A 20,317-nucleotide genomic window follows, 5' to 3' on the forward strand; every position below is an offset into this window, starting at 1 on the left:
TGCTGGTGTGCTACTTCAGCGGTGCGGCACCATGGCATCTGACAGGTGACGTCACTGGGTCTTCTGGTCTGATGATATTCCGTAAACCTGTCATGGGTTTGTAATGTAGAAGCTCCCAGCAGGTTTATGGGGCATTACTGATAATGTGCCTGTTGAGTCTCCTATTGGCTGCAGGCGTCATGTGGGTTAACAACCCATGTGACCACTGCGAACCAAGTAAAGAAGGCACTGAAGGATAGAAGCAGTGGTAGGGGAGCAGTATGGTGGCAGGAAGGTAGGTATTTTTTTTTAGATGTGACTCATCCCCCCACTGTCACCAATGCTCAGTAACTTGGCAACCCCCCTTAACTGTGGGGTTTGATCTGGCCTGGGGTGTCTATTAATTATGGGATCTAATGTCTGTTTTAATTATAGAACACAATGTAATGGTTTCAGCAGCACAGACCTGACAGCTGTATCCAGCGAGGTGGGTCACAAATGCAAAGCCAGAGAGGAGCTCAAATCCTGGATCCAAATCAGTCCAGTTAATAATGAAAGGCTGGCAGCATAAATAGTGCAAAAAACTTCAATTGATGTGCTTTATTCCTCCATGACACAAAAAGGCAGCAACGTTTCGACTCAATTAAAAGTCTTTGTTTAAATTATAGAGTCAGTTCTGGGGTCTCTATTATTTTTGGAGTTAGATAAGGGGTCTTTATTAATTATGGGGTTTGATCTCGGAGTTTGTATTAATTATGAGGTCTGATCTGGGTGCCAGAGCAAAATCTGCAAGAGGACCCTCCAGCTACCATATGTCATTTAGAATACTTGTATTTTATTTTGTGACAGAGGGGCATTTGGGCCCCATCCAGGACCCGGGTGCAACCGCTACATCTGCACCCATTATAGCTATGCCCTGGGCCAAAGTTGTTTCAGTAGCAAATTATTCGGAAGAAATTGCCAGGATGGTCTGGGCCAAATGGAGTAGAAAAGTAAAGTGAGTCACAAAATTAAGTATTTACTCTGCCTGTATTTAAAATGTTTTTTTAATCTGCTTCATTAGAGCTTAGGTGATTTTTAATTCCACGGGTTGCGGTGTGGAGATGCCATTTGCTTAACCTGCCTAGGGTGCCAAATCATGTTCTCCCAGCCCTGGTCCATGGGCTGCAAGGATAATCCTGGTTGTGTGTCCATTTCCTCTGTTGCCCCCGTTTTAAATTGCATTGTAGGCTCCATTCTACATCTAGGAGTTTACACTTGATTGGAATGACTGACTTCAGATTGAAAGAGAAAGAGGTCTTTATGGGCTTAATGAGAAATTAAGTCAATTCCAAAAAATGACACTCACAGGCACAGGATACAAAAAACACTTAATTCCAGGAGCTTTCCTATGACACTCTCCAGGACAATCTCCGCAGTTATGAAAATGGTTAACATTTAACTACTATAGTCCAATAGGACTCCGATGACCTACGATGTCCCTTCAGCACTGTGGAGAGTACAGGGGGTGGCAGGGACTTTTACCCTGCTGAATCACTGTGTGATAACAGAGTGCTGGCATAAACCATGAGGAATATATAGACAATTAATAATTTAGAGGCTCGTTATTGCGCTCAGTGGACTCCGCGGGCAGCAGGGGCTCCTCTCCCACCGTGAAAAATGTCCAAGGCTTTGGATGAGTACTGCGGCTCTGTGTTCTGGGTAAGTTTGCTTCTACTTTGTACTTGTTAGGATTGTTGGGTAGATAGTAGATATGTGGTTCTCTTATACAGACAGATGTTTGTAACAAATCTGCAAATATGTAAGAAGATATGACTGAAATATCTCTTTATATAAGAAAACATGCTCCGTTCACTGTCAGACACATTTAGTTCCCATTATTTACTTTTCGGATCCCAATCTAATTTCCTTTCTTATACACAAGCTGGAGGACACATGTAATGGAAACTAGTCAATCCATTAATATACTTTTTGGAGTGGGAGCATGGGGCAAGACACCGTGAAAGGGGCTATTCTTTGGCTATGCTTCAGTCCAAAAAAATGTCAAACGACCTCCACCAATAATGGTCTATCATAGCAATGTGCCATCACTTTTTGAGATAGGGAAGCCCCTTTAAACCATAACATGAAGCACAGGTTAGGAGCATTGCAATAGGGGGTGCAGAGGTTGCAGTCGCATCTCTGACCGTTCTGGGTCACTATACATCCAGGCCCTGAGGTGGCATAAGGGTCCTTCAGCATAAGGGTCCTTCTACCTCATTAAAGGATATCTGCATTATAAATGCCACATAATAGGTGGAAGTCGTAGTACAGATTTTGCATTGAGGCTCTAAGGTGCTTCTCGTTACAACACAAGCTCTTAATATAGTTGTTGAGTATGATGAGTACTGTAAAGCTCGTGAAAAAAGTTGGACAGGTCTATAACAGTAAGTTATGATGTTCACTTGATCTTCCTTTTGAAAACATTTTATCATCCTTATTATCAGCGACTTTAGGAATTGGTTATAACTTTTGTTAGTACCACAGAGTTACAAAAATTAGGGATGATTTTGATCAATCTCGAAAAGTTGATTGCCAAAAATAAATTTTTAGTTGCATGGTCTCCTGGCTACAGAATGTTTTCCTACTCTGGTTATATTAATATTTTATAGTTACCATGTACTTTGGAACATCGGTGCCAGTAAACACAAGAACAACCTGAGACCCTAAAACCCATTTCTAAGGTTCTCTCTTTTTAAGGAATATAGCACAAATTTCTTAGAATTTACAGTTTGGTTTGGGAAATGGCATGCCAATCTAAGGGATGGTGGGATCTACGATAGAACTCCTACCTATCTGACCGCTCTTTCAGCGTCTCCTTTGCTGGCTCTACCTCCCCTCCTCTTCCCCTTGCTGTTGGGGTCCCCAAGGGCTCGGTCCTCGGCCCCCTTCTTTTCTCAATCTACACAGCCCCTATTGGACAAACCATCAGTAGATTTGGCCTCCAATACCACCTGTATGCTGACGACACCCAGCTATACACCTCTTCCCGTGACATCTCTGCACCTTTACTCCAAAACATCACCAACTGTCTGTCTGCTGTCTCTAACACCATGTCCTCTCTCTACCTAAAACTAAACCTCTCTAAAACTGACTTACTGGTATTTCCACCCTCCACTAACCGACCTCCTCCTGACATCTCCATCTCAGTGTGTGGCGCCACCATAACTCCTAGAAAACATGCCCGCTGCCTTGGGGTCATATTCGACTCCGATCTCTCCTTTACCCCCTACATCCAATCTCTGGCCCGAACATGTCAGCTGCACCTCAAGAACATTGCAAGAATCCGCTTTTTTCTCACCGTGGACACGTTAAAAACGCTTACTGTTGCCCTCATCCACTCCCGGCTCGATTATTGCAACTCGTTGCTGATCGGCCTCCCCTGCACCAGACTCTACCCTCTCTAATCCATCCTGAATGCGGCAGCCAGGCTCATCTTCCTGTCCAGCCACTACTCGGACGCCTCTGCCCTGTGCCGGTCACTGCACTGGCTGCCCGTTAAATACAGAATTTAATTTAAACTCGCTACCTTCATCCACAAAGCCCTCCACAGTGCAGTGCCCCCCTATATCGCCTCCCTCATCTCAATCCATCAACAAGCCTGGGCTCTCCGCTCTACTAACGAAACCAGACTGAGCACCTCTTTAATTCGAACTTCTCATTTTCGCCTCCAAGACTTCTCCAGAGCAGCACCAGTCCTCTGGAACGCACTACCAAAGGCTACTCAAGCAATCCAGGACTCGCAGAACTTCAGGCGTGCTCTAAAAACGCACCTCTTCAGGGAGGCATACCGAATTCCCTAAACAAACCCCTCTGTACTCCGCCTGATAACATGCTCTCTGCCCTAGTGACTGCAATCCCTGCTAGCCATCATAAACCGCTCCTGCAGTCATACTGTTTCTGCCGTCACACGGCCAAATGTCTGACCATTGTCTATGTGTATAGCATCCCTCACTCTCCACCTCGCCATACGGCGCACATCTCCAGCCCCTTTACCTTCTGTATCACCCCATTACTTGTAGTATGTAAGCTCGTTGGAGCAGGACCCTCACCCCTACTGTTTCCATCAATTGATTACTATGTAACCGTGGTTCTGTAATGTTTGTACTTTTGTCTTTCTGTATCCCCCCTGTCCATGTAAGCGCTGTGGAATATGTTGGCGCTATACAAATAAAGATTATTATTATTATTAGATCTATCAATCTAATGGTGGGGCACCAATGAAGTGTCTGATAGCACTCTAGACTGGAGGGGTCAATGCAGCCTTTTCAATTTAAGGCTAGTTAATGTTCACTGTTGTGGCCACTGATGTTAGATAGATGTCGGCCAAACAACCATTCATCTGCGTTGTATCACTTTGACTGTCCCATTAGTATGGGGTTGCATTGGCTGACCATGCACACATGTCATTTCTATAAAAATGGTCAGCAGCGTGACAGAAAGGAGGGCAACAGGCCAAGTCTTACACATCTCTTGACTTGCCATGAACATTGTATTATTGCAAGTCAAGAGCTTGCCATGATACAAAGTTCATGGCAAGCTGTCCTGCCAAGGGTCTACCGTTTAAGTACCTGCCAAGAGTCCTCCGTTTTCATTGTCTTTCATGGATTTTAATGTGTATGTAAGACCTGGTTTTCTTCAAACATAGATGAGGTTATTTTAGGTTTAGGACAATATTGGCTAGATTGGTGGTATGGCCTAATTATTGTAACATGTAATATTAAAGTAACCCTAAATTCTGGTTTCATGACCGGAACTGAGTATTATATTACTTGCTGTTGGTCCTCCGTGCCAGTTTCCCACCATGCAACCAGTTTTGGGTCTTTTAAGATGACCGCCGTAAACTTCTGACTACCTATTCCACGCTGTAGATTGGTAGTGTTTTAGACTACCGATGCACTATATCTGCTCTCTGATTGGCCAGTGCTATTTACATGATCAGAGCTGCCCAATCAGAGAGCAGCTCTAAGTGCCTCAGACTATCGATGTACAGCGTGCATTCGGTAGTTAGAAGATTGTGACGGGCATCTTGAATGATGAAAACGGGGCTGAAAACTGGCGGATCTGATAGACAACGGCGCACAGGACTAATGGCAGATAATATAACCAACCCATCCAGAGCTAGGACAAAATTTTGGCCTGGGATTTGAAGATTGCTTTATGTGTCTGGTGTGTGGTCAGTATTCAAATGTGGATAATGTCAATAAAGATATAAAAAAAAGGGATTCTGTGGAACTTCTACTATTGATGACCTATCCTCTAGATAGGTCAACAATAGTTAGTCTCTGATCCCCGTAGTTCAGCTGATCTCTGGGCCTGCGCTGGAAGCAGATAGCACCGTGAATATTGCAGCTGCCCAATTTTGTAAGACAGGCACAGCTCCCATTGAATTCAATAGAATTTGTGCCTCTTGTACCAAACTGGACCATTGCAATTCCGACAGAGCTATCTGCTTCCAGTTCTGTCTGCACTGACAGTGAGGCCGGGGATCAGTTGATCGGTGGGGTCTTAAGCGGTGGACTCCCACCTGTCAACTATTGATGACCTAACTTGAGGGTTGGTCACCAATATTAAAAGTCCTGTAGAACCTCTTAAGATTATCAAGTCGTTCTTGATCCACTTTGTTCCACAAAGCTCTGATTGTCTTATTCTCTTCGCAGAACTCCTCTCTACTGGAAAGACCTGATCCAGATTTGCCAATATGTTTTGAACAGACTGTTCTGGTTTGGATCCCTCTTGGCTTCTTTTGGCTTTGTGCTCCTTGGCAGCTCATTAACTTCTGTAAATCACACAAAGTGAGATCCCCCACCACTAAGATTTATCTAACCAAGCAGGTGAGTCACCCAGACATTAATATCCTGAATAAAGTATGTTTTGCCTGTCGTTGAGAGCATTAAAGGGGGTGTCCAGGATTAGAAAAAGTGGTCTGCTTTTTTCCAGAAACAGCTCCACCTTTGTCCCTAGGATTTATCTGGTATTGCACTACTCAATTACAATAGCAGACATAATGCGAATGAAATGTGATGCTAATCCTCAAGAACCCCTTTAAACTTCTACTATTCCTACTAGTAAGCAATAGTTTGGAACAACAATTGTGGTCTGTACTATTCAGCTTTCTCCGCGTGTGGAGGTATTCCATCTTGAGATCAACCTGGATATTGGAACTCACACTTGATCCTCCAGGTCCAAATAGACATTATCTCCAGTGAAAGGGGATCCTGTGGATGTAAATACCTGATTGCTGAAAGGGGTCAGAGGAGGATGTCCAGAATCATTCTGATGAACAGGCACTGCACAGTCAAACAAAAATGCAGCTGATTATAACCCTTGCGCTCCAACCAACATGTTCAAATGCACAACTCACCGTTCCTTATCACAGATGGGCTATAACAGCAGATGACCGGTTCCAACACCATTTGGTTTAAAAAGAAAAACAGAAAGTCAAGACTCCAGAGGGCAAAAGAGTGCAAAAATTGTATCACTGAGCAGTGGGAAAATGCCACCCGCTCAGATGAATGCAGATTTCTGTTGCACCGTTCTGATGGGAGGTCAGAATTTGGCACAAAATAATTGTGGAAAAAAAATAATTACCCTCTAAATATTAACCCTTTGCAATTCAATTTTGAATTCAGGGTTTCCTAGGCGGCTTTCTCTTTCTGACATTTTACAATGGGGGGTGTGTGTGCACGGACAACCTGCAAGCCTCCAAAGTAAAGTGCGTCACATACGAGAAAGTAAGTCCGACGTAACAGGTCAATAAAATCTCTTCTTTATTAGTAATCCATTAAGAGCTCCGCCAGATCAGCAGCAGATCCCGCCGCACACACCTTGCATGCCTAGAACAGTTCTTCATTGTAGCATAACTTTTACATTCATACACATTTAGAAACAGGGGGAGCAACAAGGAGGAATCCCTTAATGACACGGCCTATTTTGGCCAATTTTTTAGGAATTTTCATCTCCACTTTTCAGAAGCCATAACTTCCTTCTTTTTCCATCAACATGCCGGTATGAGGGCTTGTTTTTTTTGCATGGCAAATTGTAGTTTTTATTGGTACCATTTGTGTCCAGATAATGTATTGTAAAATTTTAGAATTTTTTTTTGAGGGCAGCGAGAGAAAACAATAATAATAATCTTTATTTGTATAGCGCCAACATATTCTGCAGCGCTTACATAGACGGGGGATACAGAAAGACAAAATACAAACATTACAGAACCGCGGTTACATAGTAATCAATTGATGGAAACAATAGGAGTGAGGGTCCTGCTCCAACGAGCTTACATACTACGAATAGTGGGGTGATACAGAAGGTAAAGGGGCTGGAGATGTGCGCGGTATGGAGAGGTGGAGAGTGAGGGATGCTATACACAAAGACAATGGTCAGACATTTAGCTGTGTGATGGCAGAATCGGTATGACTACAGGAGCGGTTTATGATGGCTAGCAGGGATTGCAGTCAGTAGGTCAGGGAGCATGTTATCAGACGGAGTACAGAGGGGTTTGTTTAGGGAATGCGGTATACCTCCCTGAAGAGGTGCGTTTTTAGAGCACGCCTGAAGTTCTGCGAGTCCTGGATTGCCCGGGTAGCCTTTGGTAGTGCATTCCAGAGGACTGGTGCTGCTCTGGAGAAGTCTTGGAGGCGGGAATGAGAGGTTCGAATTAAAAGGGGGCTCAGTCTGGTTTCGTAGGGTAGAGCGGAGAGTCCGGGCTGGGTGATGGATTGAGATGAGGGAGGCAATATAGGGGGGTGCTGCGCTGTGGAGGGCTTTGTGGATGAGGGTAGTGAGTTTAAATTGAATTCTGTATTTAACGGGCAGCCAGTGCAGTGACTGGCACAGGGCAGAGGCGTCCGAGTAGCGGCTGGACAGGAAGATGAGCCTGGCTGCCGCAATTAGGATGGATTGGAGAGGGTAGAGTCTGGTTCAGGGAAGTCTGATCAGCAACGAGTTGCAATAATCGAGCCGGGAGTGGATGAGGGCAACAGTAAGCGTTTTTAGCGTGTCTACAGTGAGAAAAGAGCGGATTCTTGCGATGTTCTTGGGGTGCAGCTGACATGTTCGGGCGAGAGATTGGATGTAGGGGGTAAATGATAGATCAGAGTCGAATATGACCCGAAGGCAGCGGGCATGTTGTCTAGGAGTTATGGTGGCGCCACATACTGAGATGGAGATGTCAGGATGAGGTCGGTTAGTGGAGGGTGGAAACACCAGTAGGTCAGTTTTAGAGAGGTTTAGTTTTAGGTAGAGAGAGGACATAGTGTTAGAGACAGCAGACAGACAGTCAGTGATGTTTTGGAGGAAAGGTGCAGAGATGTCACGGGAAGAGGTGTATAACTGGGTGTCATCAGCACAGAGGTGGTATTGGAGGCCAAATCTCCTGATGGTTTGGCCAATAGGGGCTGTGTAGATAGAGAAAAGGAGGGGGGCCGAGCCCTGGGGGACCCCAGCAGCAGGGGGAAGAGGTGGGGAGGTAGAGCCAGCAAAGGAGACGCTGAAAGAGCGGTCAGATAGGTAGGAAGAGAACCAGGAGACACATCAGTTCTGTCTTTTTTTAAAAAAAGCGTTAATCATGCAGCATAAATGACATAATACATTTTTTTCTGCGGGCTGGACAATTGCAACGATACCAAAAATAGGCCTGTCCTCTCCCATTGCTGGCTGCAGACAAGGAGCGGGAGCTTAGCTCCACACCCTTCCATTGCAAACAGCCGGAGGGGAGGAGAGAGGGAAGGGAGAAGACAGCTCAGATGGTAGCGTATATAGTCGTGAAAACAGCGGTCATTATACGCTCCTGTAAATAAGCCCTAATCCTGATTGTGATGATGATGAGCAGACTGTTGAGCAGTTTTCTCTACAGAAGAAGTGTCAGACTGTTAGGCCTAGTGGTCAGTGTGTGAACTGCAGGATTTTAGAATTTTTTTTTAAACATATGTACTTTTTAAAATATATATAATATAAAAAACTTGAAACAATAGGTCATAGGTCATTATTCTGATGACACTCGGTGTGCTTATCTGCAGTCTTATGGAAGAGCACAAACAGTATAATGTTTGGTTCAGCTTTGGCACCCTTTGTGTTCAGTGACCTTGAAAAAGAGGATGTTTAGGAGCTGTGTTATTGGATGTTCTCTACTAATCTGTGTCGAGGTCACGCTCCTTGTTAATGACCAAACCAGAGAGCAGTCCGCACGCTGCAAGTCTTTATTGTGTATGTCTGAACTGTGGATATGTATATATGTATAGGATGACATACAGGTAATACATGTATACAGACACTTATGCAAAAGTTTGTTAAATTTTCATGTTCCGTTAATTTTTTTTACATGAAATGAAGTCAAAGGGGTTGTCTGAGCTTAGTTCAGAAACAGCGCCACTCCTCTGTATAGGTTGTGCTTGGTACTGCAATTTAGTCCCATTTTAGTGAATTCTTTGCATGGTTCCTCTTTTTCAGATCCTGACTTTCTTACTTTTATGTGTATCGATTGCTGGAATAGGCATCACAATAGCAGAACATGTGGAAGGACAATCGAGCACCAACTCGAACAAAATGCTTCCTACCGTCCTCTATGTTAATGCCCCACTCCACGCTGTTACATGGGTAAGAACTGCATGCATGTTCTCTTCTTAACTTCAAGTGAAATACTAGAACAGTTTCCAGTCTTTAATTTAAACAATATATATTTTTAAGACTCCTTGGATTTTTTTTCTTCGCCATGCTTTGCACTGCAGCACTGCCTGTTCAGATTAGCCGTTGTGTTTTCACAGGTTTATACAAAGAATTAAAACATCTTCTTGTCCACCTACTGCAGATCTTAGTGTTAATAATCCACCACAGCAGAAGGTACTGTGCCCGGAAAGACACTGGAGCGCTCTTCATCTTCTGGACTCTCTCCGTTGTTTGTGGGATATTTCCATTTCAGTCTCTAATCCGGATTGCGCTGAATGTAAGTAAGCCAACTCAAATGTATGTATATTGACCTCCTCTTTGGGAAGATTCCTCCCTCCCAAGAAGACCATTATTTCATTGCAGTCAGGTGTTCCCCTCATAGAGGCTTCACCATCTCATAATGCACATGATGAAGGCTTCTAGGATTAGCATTTGTCTCTGACCCCAAGAATCTCCATAAAAGTCACCCATATGGGTCTTCATTTTCTTCGCAGGGAGATATTCCGGACTACCCCCGATTTTGCTTGTTTTTCATCTCATTCGGTCTTCAGGTTATCATTCTGATCATCTCTTCCATCTCAGAAACCAATGATCTTTCAAAGAAGGTAAGAATAGCAAATTGGTTATTGATGATGTTGACCGTGGCCAGGCTTAGCTATGTGCAACCCATGTGGTCATACAGGGTGCCAGCCACTAGCTTGTAGGGAGGCGCAAAGCAGATATAGGCCGAGAGCATTCTCACGTTTTAGGTCCACCCTGCCAGATGATCTCCTGCCTCCATGTGGCAGCGTCTTGTGGAGCCACAGGAATTATACTCCTCCTGGCTTTGTTCCTCCCCTGTGATGTTCCTACTCAATGCTGTCAGCCAGTAGGAGCCTCCGCAACACAATCACTTAGTTCTGCTACTGTCTTGTTGTAACAAGTTTGGTTCTGGTGATGTATTTTTGTGTTGAGCTTGTTTTGGGGGCTGTATTTATGTAGTGAGCTTGGTTCTGATGCTGTATTTATGTAATGAGCTTGGTTCTGGTGCTGTATTTATGTAATGAGATTGGTTCTGGTGCTGTATTAATGTTATGAGCTTGGTGTTGTATTTATGTAATAAGCTTGCTTCTGGTGATGTATCTGTTATGAGCTTGGTTCTAGTGCTGTATTTATATGCTGAGGTTGGTTCTGGTGCTGTATTTATGTGTTGAGCTTCTTTCTGGGGCTCTATTCATGTAGTGAGCTTGGCTCTGGTGCTGTATTTATTTAGTGAGCTTGGTTCTGGTTCTGTATTTATGTGTTGAGCTTCTTTCTGAGGCTGTATTCATGTAGTGAGCTTGGTTCTGGTGCTGTATTTATGTAGTGAGCTCAGTTACGGTGCTGTATTTATGTAATGAGCTTGGTTCTGGTGCTGTATTTATGTTATGAGCTTGGTGTTGCATTTATGTAATAAGCTTGGTTCTGGTGATGTATCTGTTATGAGCTTGGTTCTAGTGCTGTATTTTTACGCTGAGGTTGGTTCTGGTGCTGTATTTATGTAATGAGCTTGGTTTTGATGCTGTATTTACATAATAAGCTTGGTTCTGGTGCTGTATTTATTATATGAGCTTGGTGTTGTATTTATGTGATAAACTTGGTTCTAGTGATGTATCTGTTATGAGCTTGGTTCTAGTGCTGTATTTATATGCTGAGATTGGTTGTGGTGCTATATTTATGTGTTGAGCTTCTTTCTGGAGCTGTATTCATGTCGTTAGCTTGGTTCGGGTGCTGTATTTATGTAGTGAGCTTGGTTCTGGTGCTGTATTTATGTAATGAGCTTGGTTCTGGTGCTATATTTATGTTATGAGCTTGGTGTTGCATTTATGTAATAAGCTTGGTTCTGGTGATGTATCTGTTATGAGCTTGGTTCTAGTGCTGTATTTTTATGCTGAGGTTGGTTCTGCTGCTGTATTTATACTATAAGCTTGGTTCTGGTACAGTATTTATTCACTGAGCTATTCTGGTGTGAATATACTGCTATTTTGCTGTTTTCAGTACCAGCAGTCTACAGCAGACTGCCTATTACTGCAGTATAGATTGTTCTTTTCTTACTATTGGAGGAATGTTGATTATGCATATTAATTGGGTGGAGATGGATTATAAGTAGCGCAAACGGAGGAGTTGACCAGGATTATCCACACCCAGTTTGCTTCACCTCCCCCTGACACGACACCAGTGAAAAGTCTTAGGTTGGCCTCACACGGACGTTTTTGCGCTCGTAAAATATACGCATGCAATGCTCAGAGAACAGTCCAATGATGCCAAAGATTTCTGTGTATTGTGTCCTCATAGAAGGCAATGGGAGGTGCACAGATGCGCACTCAATGTGCATGCAAATGCGCAATACGCTACGCAATTGCATGAAAAAAAAAACATCGGAACCTCTTGAGGCTAAATAGCCTTTTAAATTGAAATCAGTAAGTTCTATTTTCTGCGTATCGCGCACGCAAATACGCACACAAATCTGCCCATCTGAAGGAGCCCTAACATGAGTGTATCTGCAGTCCACTTAATGTCCAAGTCTACAATGAACGTGACGCGCACAGACCGTTAATAGTTAATTAGGCTATTCAAATGTACGATTTTTTACATCAATTGTCAGTGAGAAAAAAAAAAATCACACTATATCCTATTCTGGTCCATTTTCACAAGCAAGAGATCCACATGGGCACAGACTAGAGATGAGCGAGTAGTGCCTTAGCCGAGTATCCTCCCACTCGTCTGTAAAGATTCGGCTGCCAGCGCGGGTGACAGGTGAGTTGCGGCGGTGAGCAGGGGGGAGGGAGAGAGAGATCTCCCCTCCGTTCCTCCCCTCTCTCCCCCGCCGCTCCCCGCCCCCCGCCGGCCCCCGAATCTTTAGAGACGAGCGGGAGGATACTCGGCTAAGGCACTACTCGCTCGAGTAGTTAGCCTTGGCGAGTATACTCGCTCATCTCTAGCACAGACCGTTGGGTCCGAGCTCCGCTTACGCTTACATGGAGATTCAGCCTCCCTCCTGTTCTGCCATTGGTCAAGCATGCATGGTCATCGCCATAAGGAGTGGGATGATGAGCAGCTGCAGATACCTCTGACTCTGCTTATCTTCAGTTCAACTAAGGGCTCTTGTATATTAGTTTAAGGGTTTTCGATGTTCTTTCTAATATCTGCATAAGGCTGGATTCAGACGAACGTATATCGGCTGGGTTTTCATGCCGAGCCGATATACGGTGTCCTCATCTGCAGGGGGGGGGATGGAAGAGCCAGGAGCAGGAACTGAGCTCCCGCCCCCTCTCTGCCTCCTCTCCACCCCTCTGCACTATTTGCAATGAAAGGAGGCGGGGCGGGGCTAAATTTCGAGGATTAGCCCCGCCCCACCCCGCCTTTCCTCATTGCAAATAGTGCAGAGGGGCAGAGAGGAGGCAGAGAGGGGGCGGGCGCTCAGAGCACTGCTCCTGGCTCTTCCAGGCTCCCCCTCCTGCAGAGAGAGACGCCGTATATCGGCTGGGCGTGAAAACCCAGCCGATATACGTTCGTCTGAATCCAGCCTTCATGTGCTTTAAATTAAATCAATGCATGATCATTAAAAATTCTTTGCCGTTATCCTCCATAACATCATTGATTCCTCTAAAAAAAAACTATTCATATTTTAGTAGAATTTTTGGCTCGGAATGAATGTTGTTTCTTCTTTTGCTCACTTCCACTATATATTTATATGACTTTCAGAATCCTGAATTAACAGCATCTTTTCTGAGCAGAATTACCTTCAGCTGGTACGACAGGTAGGTCTTCTGCACACGTGTCTTGCATGATTTATCCAGTCCTGCTTCCATTAGGTTAACTTCATACAGGCAAGCGCAATACAGAGCAGTGAATCCCGCCGCCATATCGCGCTCCTCACCATGTGAGAACTAAAGACAGAAATAGCGCTGTTTCTTGAGAAAATAAAGAGTCTTTTTAGTCTCATAAACCCCTTTAAAAGATATATATATATACAGGTTTGGAACCAATTGATCACTCCGATACTCATAAATTAGAAAATTAAACAACTCTGTACGTACTCTGTTTTTTGTATACAGCTCCCACACAGACATCTGCCTCTCCGTGGCTACAGACTACAAACAAACCCTGAATGTAGTCTGATCCTGCAGCCATGTATTATTTCCCTTCACCTTCCTACTTCCTTGCATAAAATGATTGCAAAAGTTTACACACCCTTTAATTCATGCTTCCCTACTCTCCAGTAACACGTTTTTTTTGTTGTTTTTTGTTTTCAGCATTGTCTTTAAAGGATACAAGAGACCTTTAGTCATGGAAGATCTCTGGGAATTGAACAAAGAAGATCAGACTAAAAACATCTATGAAGGCTTTGAGAAAATAATGAAGGTGGAAGTGGCAAAGTCAAGGAAAAAGCTGGAGAAACGCAGAAATAAGAGAAAACAGAAGGGCGGCGACATTGAAATGAATGGGTTGAGCAAAGCACAAAGTCAGGATGTACTGGTTGAGGTAAATACTTCTTTTTCTCATGTTAGGATGTACTTCCTGTGTGGTATTGCAGCTCAGTTCCACTGAAGTGAATATAACTGAGCTGCAATACCATATACAACCTGTGGACAGGTGTGGCACTATTTTCATAAGAAAGTAGCCATGTTTTCCTAATCCTGGATGACCCCTTAATGCCTCATTTCCTGCTTTATTATCTGAATTCTCTTCTTCGTTCCTTACTAGGAAGGAAAGAAGAAAAAGAAGAAGGAAGAGTCTATATCTGGAACATCTAAAGACTACCCCAAGTCCTGGCTAATTAAGACCCTGATGAAGATGTTCTCTAATATCCTCCTACATTCAGCTTTCTTTAAACTTATCCATGACCTCCTGGTGTTCGTCAGCCCTCAGATCTTGAAGTAAGATTTGTTTTTGCCTATTATCTCAGTCTTTAGAGTAGGGTTTGTTGACAGATTACCATAAACAGCATATAAATAGTGATGCAGAGGGTGTGGATCCACCGTGTCAATGACCAATCTGACTTTGGGCTACTCCTGAGGGTTCCACCAAGAGGTTCCACCCGTTTACACCTCTCTGGCCTTTGCTGCAGAGCACCTAAAACTTTACCCCAGGTGAAGTCTCGGTGTAGTGGCAGCCGACACAGGTCAGAGGCATTGTAGCACAGTACCGGAGTGACAGGCTAAGACCAGACTATTATATAGGCCAAGGTTAGGACAGGTGGAGTTCATGAAAAAAAAAGAGACGGGCAGAGGATCAGTTCATGGCAGGCAACAATCAGGCAAATCGTAGTCAAGGAACAAGCTGAGGTCAGTACAGAAGAAGATGGGAAAGCTGGGTACATAGGCACAGGTCAAAACCAGGAGTAAGTCATGAAACAACAGCACTTTTGCAGAATGGAACCTATTTCTCAGGCACCCTCCATTGGGTGAGGGTGCCTTAAATAACTCCTAAGACACTTTGAGTGGTTGAGAGAAGGAAAGCTGGTCAGGAAAGTGTAGGGTGTACATGAACAGCCTATGCACCCCTTAAAGGGCAAGTGCATGCACCTTACATGCGTCACTCCACGACTGGCAGGCAGGATGAGTGAGGGCAGGCACTTCCAGTTGTGGTTAGTAGCCAAGACTTAACCTACAACATCCTGTCAAGTGTCGTGCTTTAGCCATACACTTTGTATAACTGTTGAATGAATGCTTGTTTGGCCAACAGTCATTCCTCTTCCCCATACACATGTATTCTTAGACCGGCTGCGTGTGCTTGTGTTCTCAACAAGAGAGGGGAATAAGCCGCTATCAGATACTTCTGGTAACGATTTATCTCCTGTGAGACGAAAGAATTTGGCAACTTGAAGCACAAGGTATGAAGTGGAATATACAGCTCCAACCACTGTGTAGTGGCCGACACTGGTAATTGCAAGTACAGCTGTCTTTTAATGGAAGCTGCGCCTACAATTATCAGCGCCAGACACTACACAGGGGTCGGAGCGACCTGCTTCCACTTTATCCCTGCGTGTTTTGTCATTGACTGCAGATGCCTAAACAGGTGATCGTCTGGGGTCCCGGGCAGTAGACCCCAGCTGATCAACTGTTGATCACCTATCGTTAGGATAGGTCATCAGTAAAAATAACCTTTATGTTATAAATGTAATGTTTCTTGTTGATTACTTGCAGAGCGATGGTCAGATTCACATCCGACCCTAATGAGTATCAGTGGAAGGGATTTATGTACGCCGTCTTACTGATTGTAACAGCTTTAATTCAGTCGTTGTGCCTGCAGCAATATTTCCAGGGCTGCTTCGTTTTGGGAATGAGAGTCCGTACAGTACTAACTGCTGCCGTGTACAAAAAGGTGAGTTTACACAGCGAATGGTCTACATGGGTGGTAGAAGTATCGTGATGTCACCTCAGTGATTTCCCATTGGATACAAATTTTGTGAGTGTTTGTCTCTGAAAAGTCTGACTTGGGTGGTTTTCTCACAAAGCCATCTACATCTGTTTCCTAGAGGGACACATTGTGTTGTGGTCATGGTAATCCCATGCACAATCTTCTCTGTCCTTCTTCATGAATTACAATATTCATCCTGTACTGTATTGTCCTAGTAGTTGCCTTTTATGCCTACACCTCATCCTGACCCATTGATTGTGTTCTTTAACATATTTTCACTTCAGCCGTGGTTTTGCACAAAAGTCCAACAAATTACCTTGAATTATGCACCGATCAGCCACAGCATTTAAACCTAATATGGTGTGGGACCCCCTCATGTCCCCCCAAAAAGCTCTGACCTATCGAGTGGACCATGGACTCCACCCAACTTCTGAAGGTGTCCTGTGGCATCTGGCACAAGACATCAGTGTTAGATGCTATAAATTGTGAAGTGCGGCCTTCATGGATTGGACTGGGTCTTCCAGAACAACCAACAGATGCTCAATCAAGGCATCCCTTTGAACTCTTCATCAGTTCCTCACAGCATTCTTAGACAGGTTTTCCAGTATCACAGAATCCTAGAATGGTAGAGTTGGAAGGGGCCTCCAGGGTCATCAGGTCCAACCCCCTGCTCAGTGCAGGATCACTAAATGATTCCAGACAGATATTTGTCCAGCCTTTGTTTGAACACTTCCATTGAAGGAGAACTTACCACCTCTCGCGGCAACCTGTTCCACTCATTGATCACCCTCACTGTCAGAAAGTTTTTTCTAATATCTAATCTGTGTCTCCTCCTTTTCAGTTTCATCCCATTGTTTCTAGTCTTTCCTTGTACAAATGAGAATAGGGCTGATCCCTCTGCTCTGTGACAACGCTTCAGATATTTGTAGACGGCTATTAAGTCTCCTCTCAGCCTTCTTTTTTGCAAGCTAAACATTCCCAGATCCTTTAACCGTTCCTCATAGGACATGATTTGCAGACCGCCAACCATCTTGTTAACTCTTCTCTGAACTTGCTCCAGTTTGTCTATGTCCTTTAAATCGGGGGGCCCAGAACTGAACACAGTATTCCAGATGAGGTCTGACTAAGTATGGCCGGGCACATTATTCTGTTGGAATACCGATGCCATGAAAGGGGGTACTTGTCTGTACAGTGTTAAGTAGGTGGTACATTTCACATCCACATGAATGCCAGGACCCAAGCACCCAGCAGAACATTGCCCAGAGCATCACACAACAGCTTGTCTTCTCCCATAGGACATCCTGATGCCATCTCTTTCCCAGGTAAGTGAAGCACACACCCAGCCATCCACATGATGTAAAAGAAAGTGTGATTCACCAGACCAGGCCACCTTCTTCCATTGCTCCATGCTCCAGTTCTGAGGTTCACGTTCCCATGCAGGTGCTTTAGATGGTAGTCAGATGTCAGTGCGGGCTCGATGGCTATGCAGCACCATACACAGCAATGTCCTTTGTTCTACACTAGTTCTTCTGTGGGATCGGAGCAGATGACCAGCCTTCTCTCTCCACATATATCAATGAGCTATAGGTGCCCATGACTTTGTTGCCAGTTTACTGATTGTCCTTCCTTGGACCACTTTTGGTAGCAATTAACTACAATATACTGGGAACACCACAGAAGACCTGCCGTTTGGGAGATGCTCTGACCAAGTCGGACTAGCCTTCACAATTTTGCCCTTGTCACTCAGATCTTTCCACTTGCCCAATTTTCAACTTCTAGAACTGACTGATTACTTGCAGCCTGATACGTCCCACCCTGACAGGCACCATTGTCACAGACGAGCAATATTACTTATGTCACTTGTCAGTGGTGTTAATGTTATGAATGATAAGGTGGGTCCCTCTCATATCAAGTCTAGATTTTGGATTTAGTCACTTTGGTGCTGAATCAGGAGGATCAGGTTGACCAAATTTATAGAAAGGTTGCTCTTGGAATAGATCTGTCTAGGACTTACCAGAAAGTTGGAAGCCATAGTTTCAACCTCTACTTACAGTTTTCTTTATCCCTTTAGGCGCTAACTGTCTCAAATGCCATCAGGAAGGAGTCAACAGTGGGAGAAACTGTAAACCTGATGTCCGCAGATGCACAGAAATTCATGGATCTCACCAACTTCATTCATCTCATCTGGTCATCACCGCTGCAGATCGCTGTTTCTGTGGTCTTCCTGTGGACAGAGCTGGGACCATCAGTTCTAGCAGGATTTGGAGTTATGATCCTTCTGATACCAATTAATGCTCTTCTGGCTACTAAATCAAAGACATTCCAGGTGAGACTTTTGGTTGCTGCCAGTCTAAAGAAATGGTGTAAGATCTGTTGGATGTGTACCAATTGCAAAAAATGGCTTGATGTAGTCTATTGCTAATGTTGCTGCAGCTATGGTAGACATTCCCACTCACTCTTGGTATGATCAGGAGACGCTTGAAAAAAAGAGGAGGGCTCCCAAAATTTCAGGAAAGTATGTTTTTTTCTTCACGTTTGTCCAACATTTATTGGTGGCAGCAAGGACTTTAGTTTATCCAGAGTTCAGTATAGCATGTGCGCATGCACCAATATACCACCAGTGATACTTCAGACAAGAGAAGGAGCACTGTGGTTGGCACTTTTACCCCTAAGGATATCATAGCTGCAGTGAAAAAGTATGAAATAACAGAAAAAGAAATACAATGTGAACGACCCCCAGAGGTCTTATATGACGTCATGGGGATATAGATGGTAGAAAAAAATAGTTGCAAAAATAAGTAAAAAAAATAATTTACAGAATAAAATAAAAAAACAAAAGTAAATGACCTACCACCGATGCCAACGAAAACCATCGCCATATTTGCCCTGTTATCCAAAACAATGCAAATTATATATTAGTTAACACTTTAAATGGAGCACTGTGGCTAACACTAGTTTGGGGGGTGTTATGTATTTCTATGTTATAGGAGCACTGAGGCTGTAACTGTTATGAGGGTACTGTGGTTGCTATTTTTATGGGAGCACTGTGAGTGTCTGTTATAAGGGCAACATGGCTGTCTCTCCGTCAGGGGGAGACCATGGTGTCACTAGTATAGGACCACTGTCTCCATCACTGGTATGGGATGGGGACGCTATAACCAGCACCCTTATTTGTTCAAGGGCTGTAGGTTGAACATTTTCTCTGTGAATTTCCCAAGTAGACAAATATGGGGGTCTGTGCGTATTCATACAGAGGGGCACCAGTTGTAGGGGCTGCGGTACATACACATGAAGTCCATATCTGCTCTTATGTTTTGCAGATGAAAAATATGAAAAACAAAGATAAACGGCTGAAAATAATGAATGAAATTCTCAGCGGCATAAAGGTGAGTATTATGATTACTCGGTTAGTATTATACACTCATTGTCAAAAAACATCAAGCCCCTAGAAGTTGTCGTTTAGCCGCAAAACTCGGCATGCAGTTACATCTTAGGCTGGATTTACGTGGGCATTGAAAGGCATGTATTTTCACATTTTCGTTCACACTTGCGAATACGAATTGCGTATTCTGCAAGTGGAAGAAAAATCGCAGCATGCTCTGTTTTGCCCCGGAATCCACACGTATGGCCTCCATTGAAGTCAATAGAGGCTGTCTGACTCACAGCCCATACACAATTAACATTGCCTATGGGCTGTGGGTACCCTGCTGGTGAGCCACCGCGGTCATTCGCAATAGAGTAGAAACAGATACACAGGATTAACGGCCGGGCTCACAGACGGAATCCACTGCGGGCCTCTCACATGCGGAATCCAGTCCACCCTTGTGATAGATTGATAGATAGATAGATAGATAGATAGATAGATAGACATATACACACACATACACACACACATACATACACTTATACACACGCATACACACTCACATATACGACGTCCAGCAGAAGGCAGGGGCAGCATGATAATGACATCATCACTGTGCTCAACCCCCTGCCGGCCTGCGTGGCTGCCTCCCTCCTCCTCCCCCCTGCTCTTCTCAGCTTCCTCTCAGGCTGGCAGCACTGCCTGCCCTGTGATCGGTGCGGTGCTGTAGACAGAGCGGCCAACTGATAATGCACTGAATGTGCATATGTATATGGCGGCGGGTGGCCTCTGGGCTTCTTCAGCGCAGAGGCCGGGTCGCCACTGTGACCCCAGCGACCCCTGACGGTATGCCTATGATGCCCATCCGTATCACATCTTGTATGCAAG

The 20,317-nt window shown here is 44.3% G+C and overlaps 1 protein-coding gene across 1 annotated transcript in view; it reads left to right on the forward strand.

The window, feature by feature from the left end:
• The first annotated feature begins 1,638 nt into the window (after window positions 1-1,638).
• Window positions 1,639-20,317, forward strand: part of ABCC2 (ATP binding cassette subfamily C member 2) — a 49,866-nt gene continuing 31,187 nt past the window's right edge. Inside the window, exons 1-11 of the mRNA XM_066601123.1 lie at window positions 1,639-1,680; window positions 5,679-5,852; window positions 9,469-9,615; window positions 9,827-9,961; window positions 10,179-10,289; window positions 13,408-13,463; window positions 13,959-14,187; window positions 14,410-14,582; window positions 15,852-16,029; window positions 18,137-18,391; window positions 19,386-19,451. Coding sequence (XP_066457220.1) covers window positions 1,639-1,680; window positions 5,679-5,852; window positions 9,469-9,615; window positions 9,827-9,961; window positions 10,179-10,289; window positions 13,408-13,463; window positions 13,959-14,187; window positions 14,410-14,582; window positions 15,852-16,029; window positions 18,137-18,391; window positions 19,386-19,451 — 1,566 coding nt within the window. The remainder of the gene's footprint in view (window positions 1,681-5,678; window positions 5,853-9,468; window positions 9,616-9,826; window positions 9,962-10,178; window positions 10,290-13,407; window positions 13,464-13,958; window positions 14,188-14,409; window positions 14,583-15,851; window positions 16,030-18,136; window positions 18,392-19,385; window positions 19,452-20,317) is intronic.

Source organism: Eleutherodactylus coqui, chromosome 4 (assembly GCF_035609145.1).
Source record: "Eleutherodactylus coqui strain aEleCoq1 chromosome 4, aEleCoq1.hap1, whole genome shotgun sequence".
NCBI lineage: Eukaryota > Metazoa > Chordata > Amphibia > Anura > Eleutherodactylidae > Eleutherodactylus > Eleutherodactylus coqui.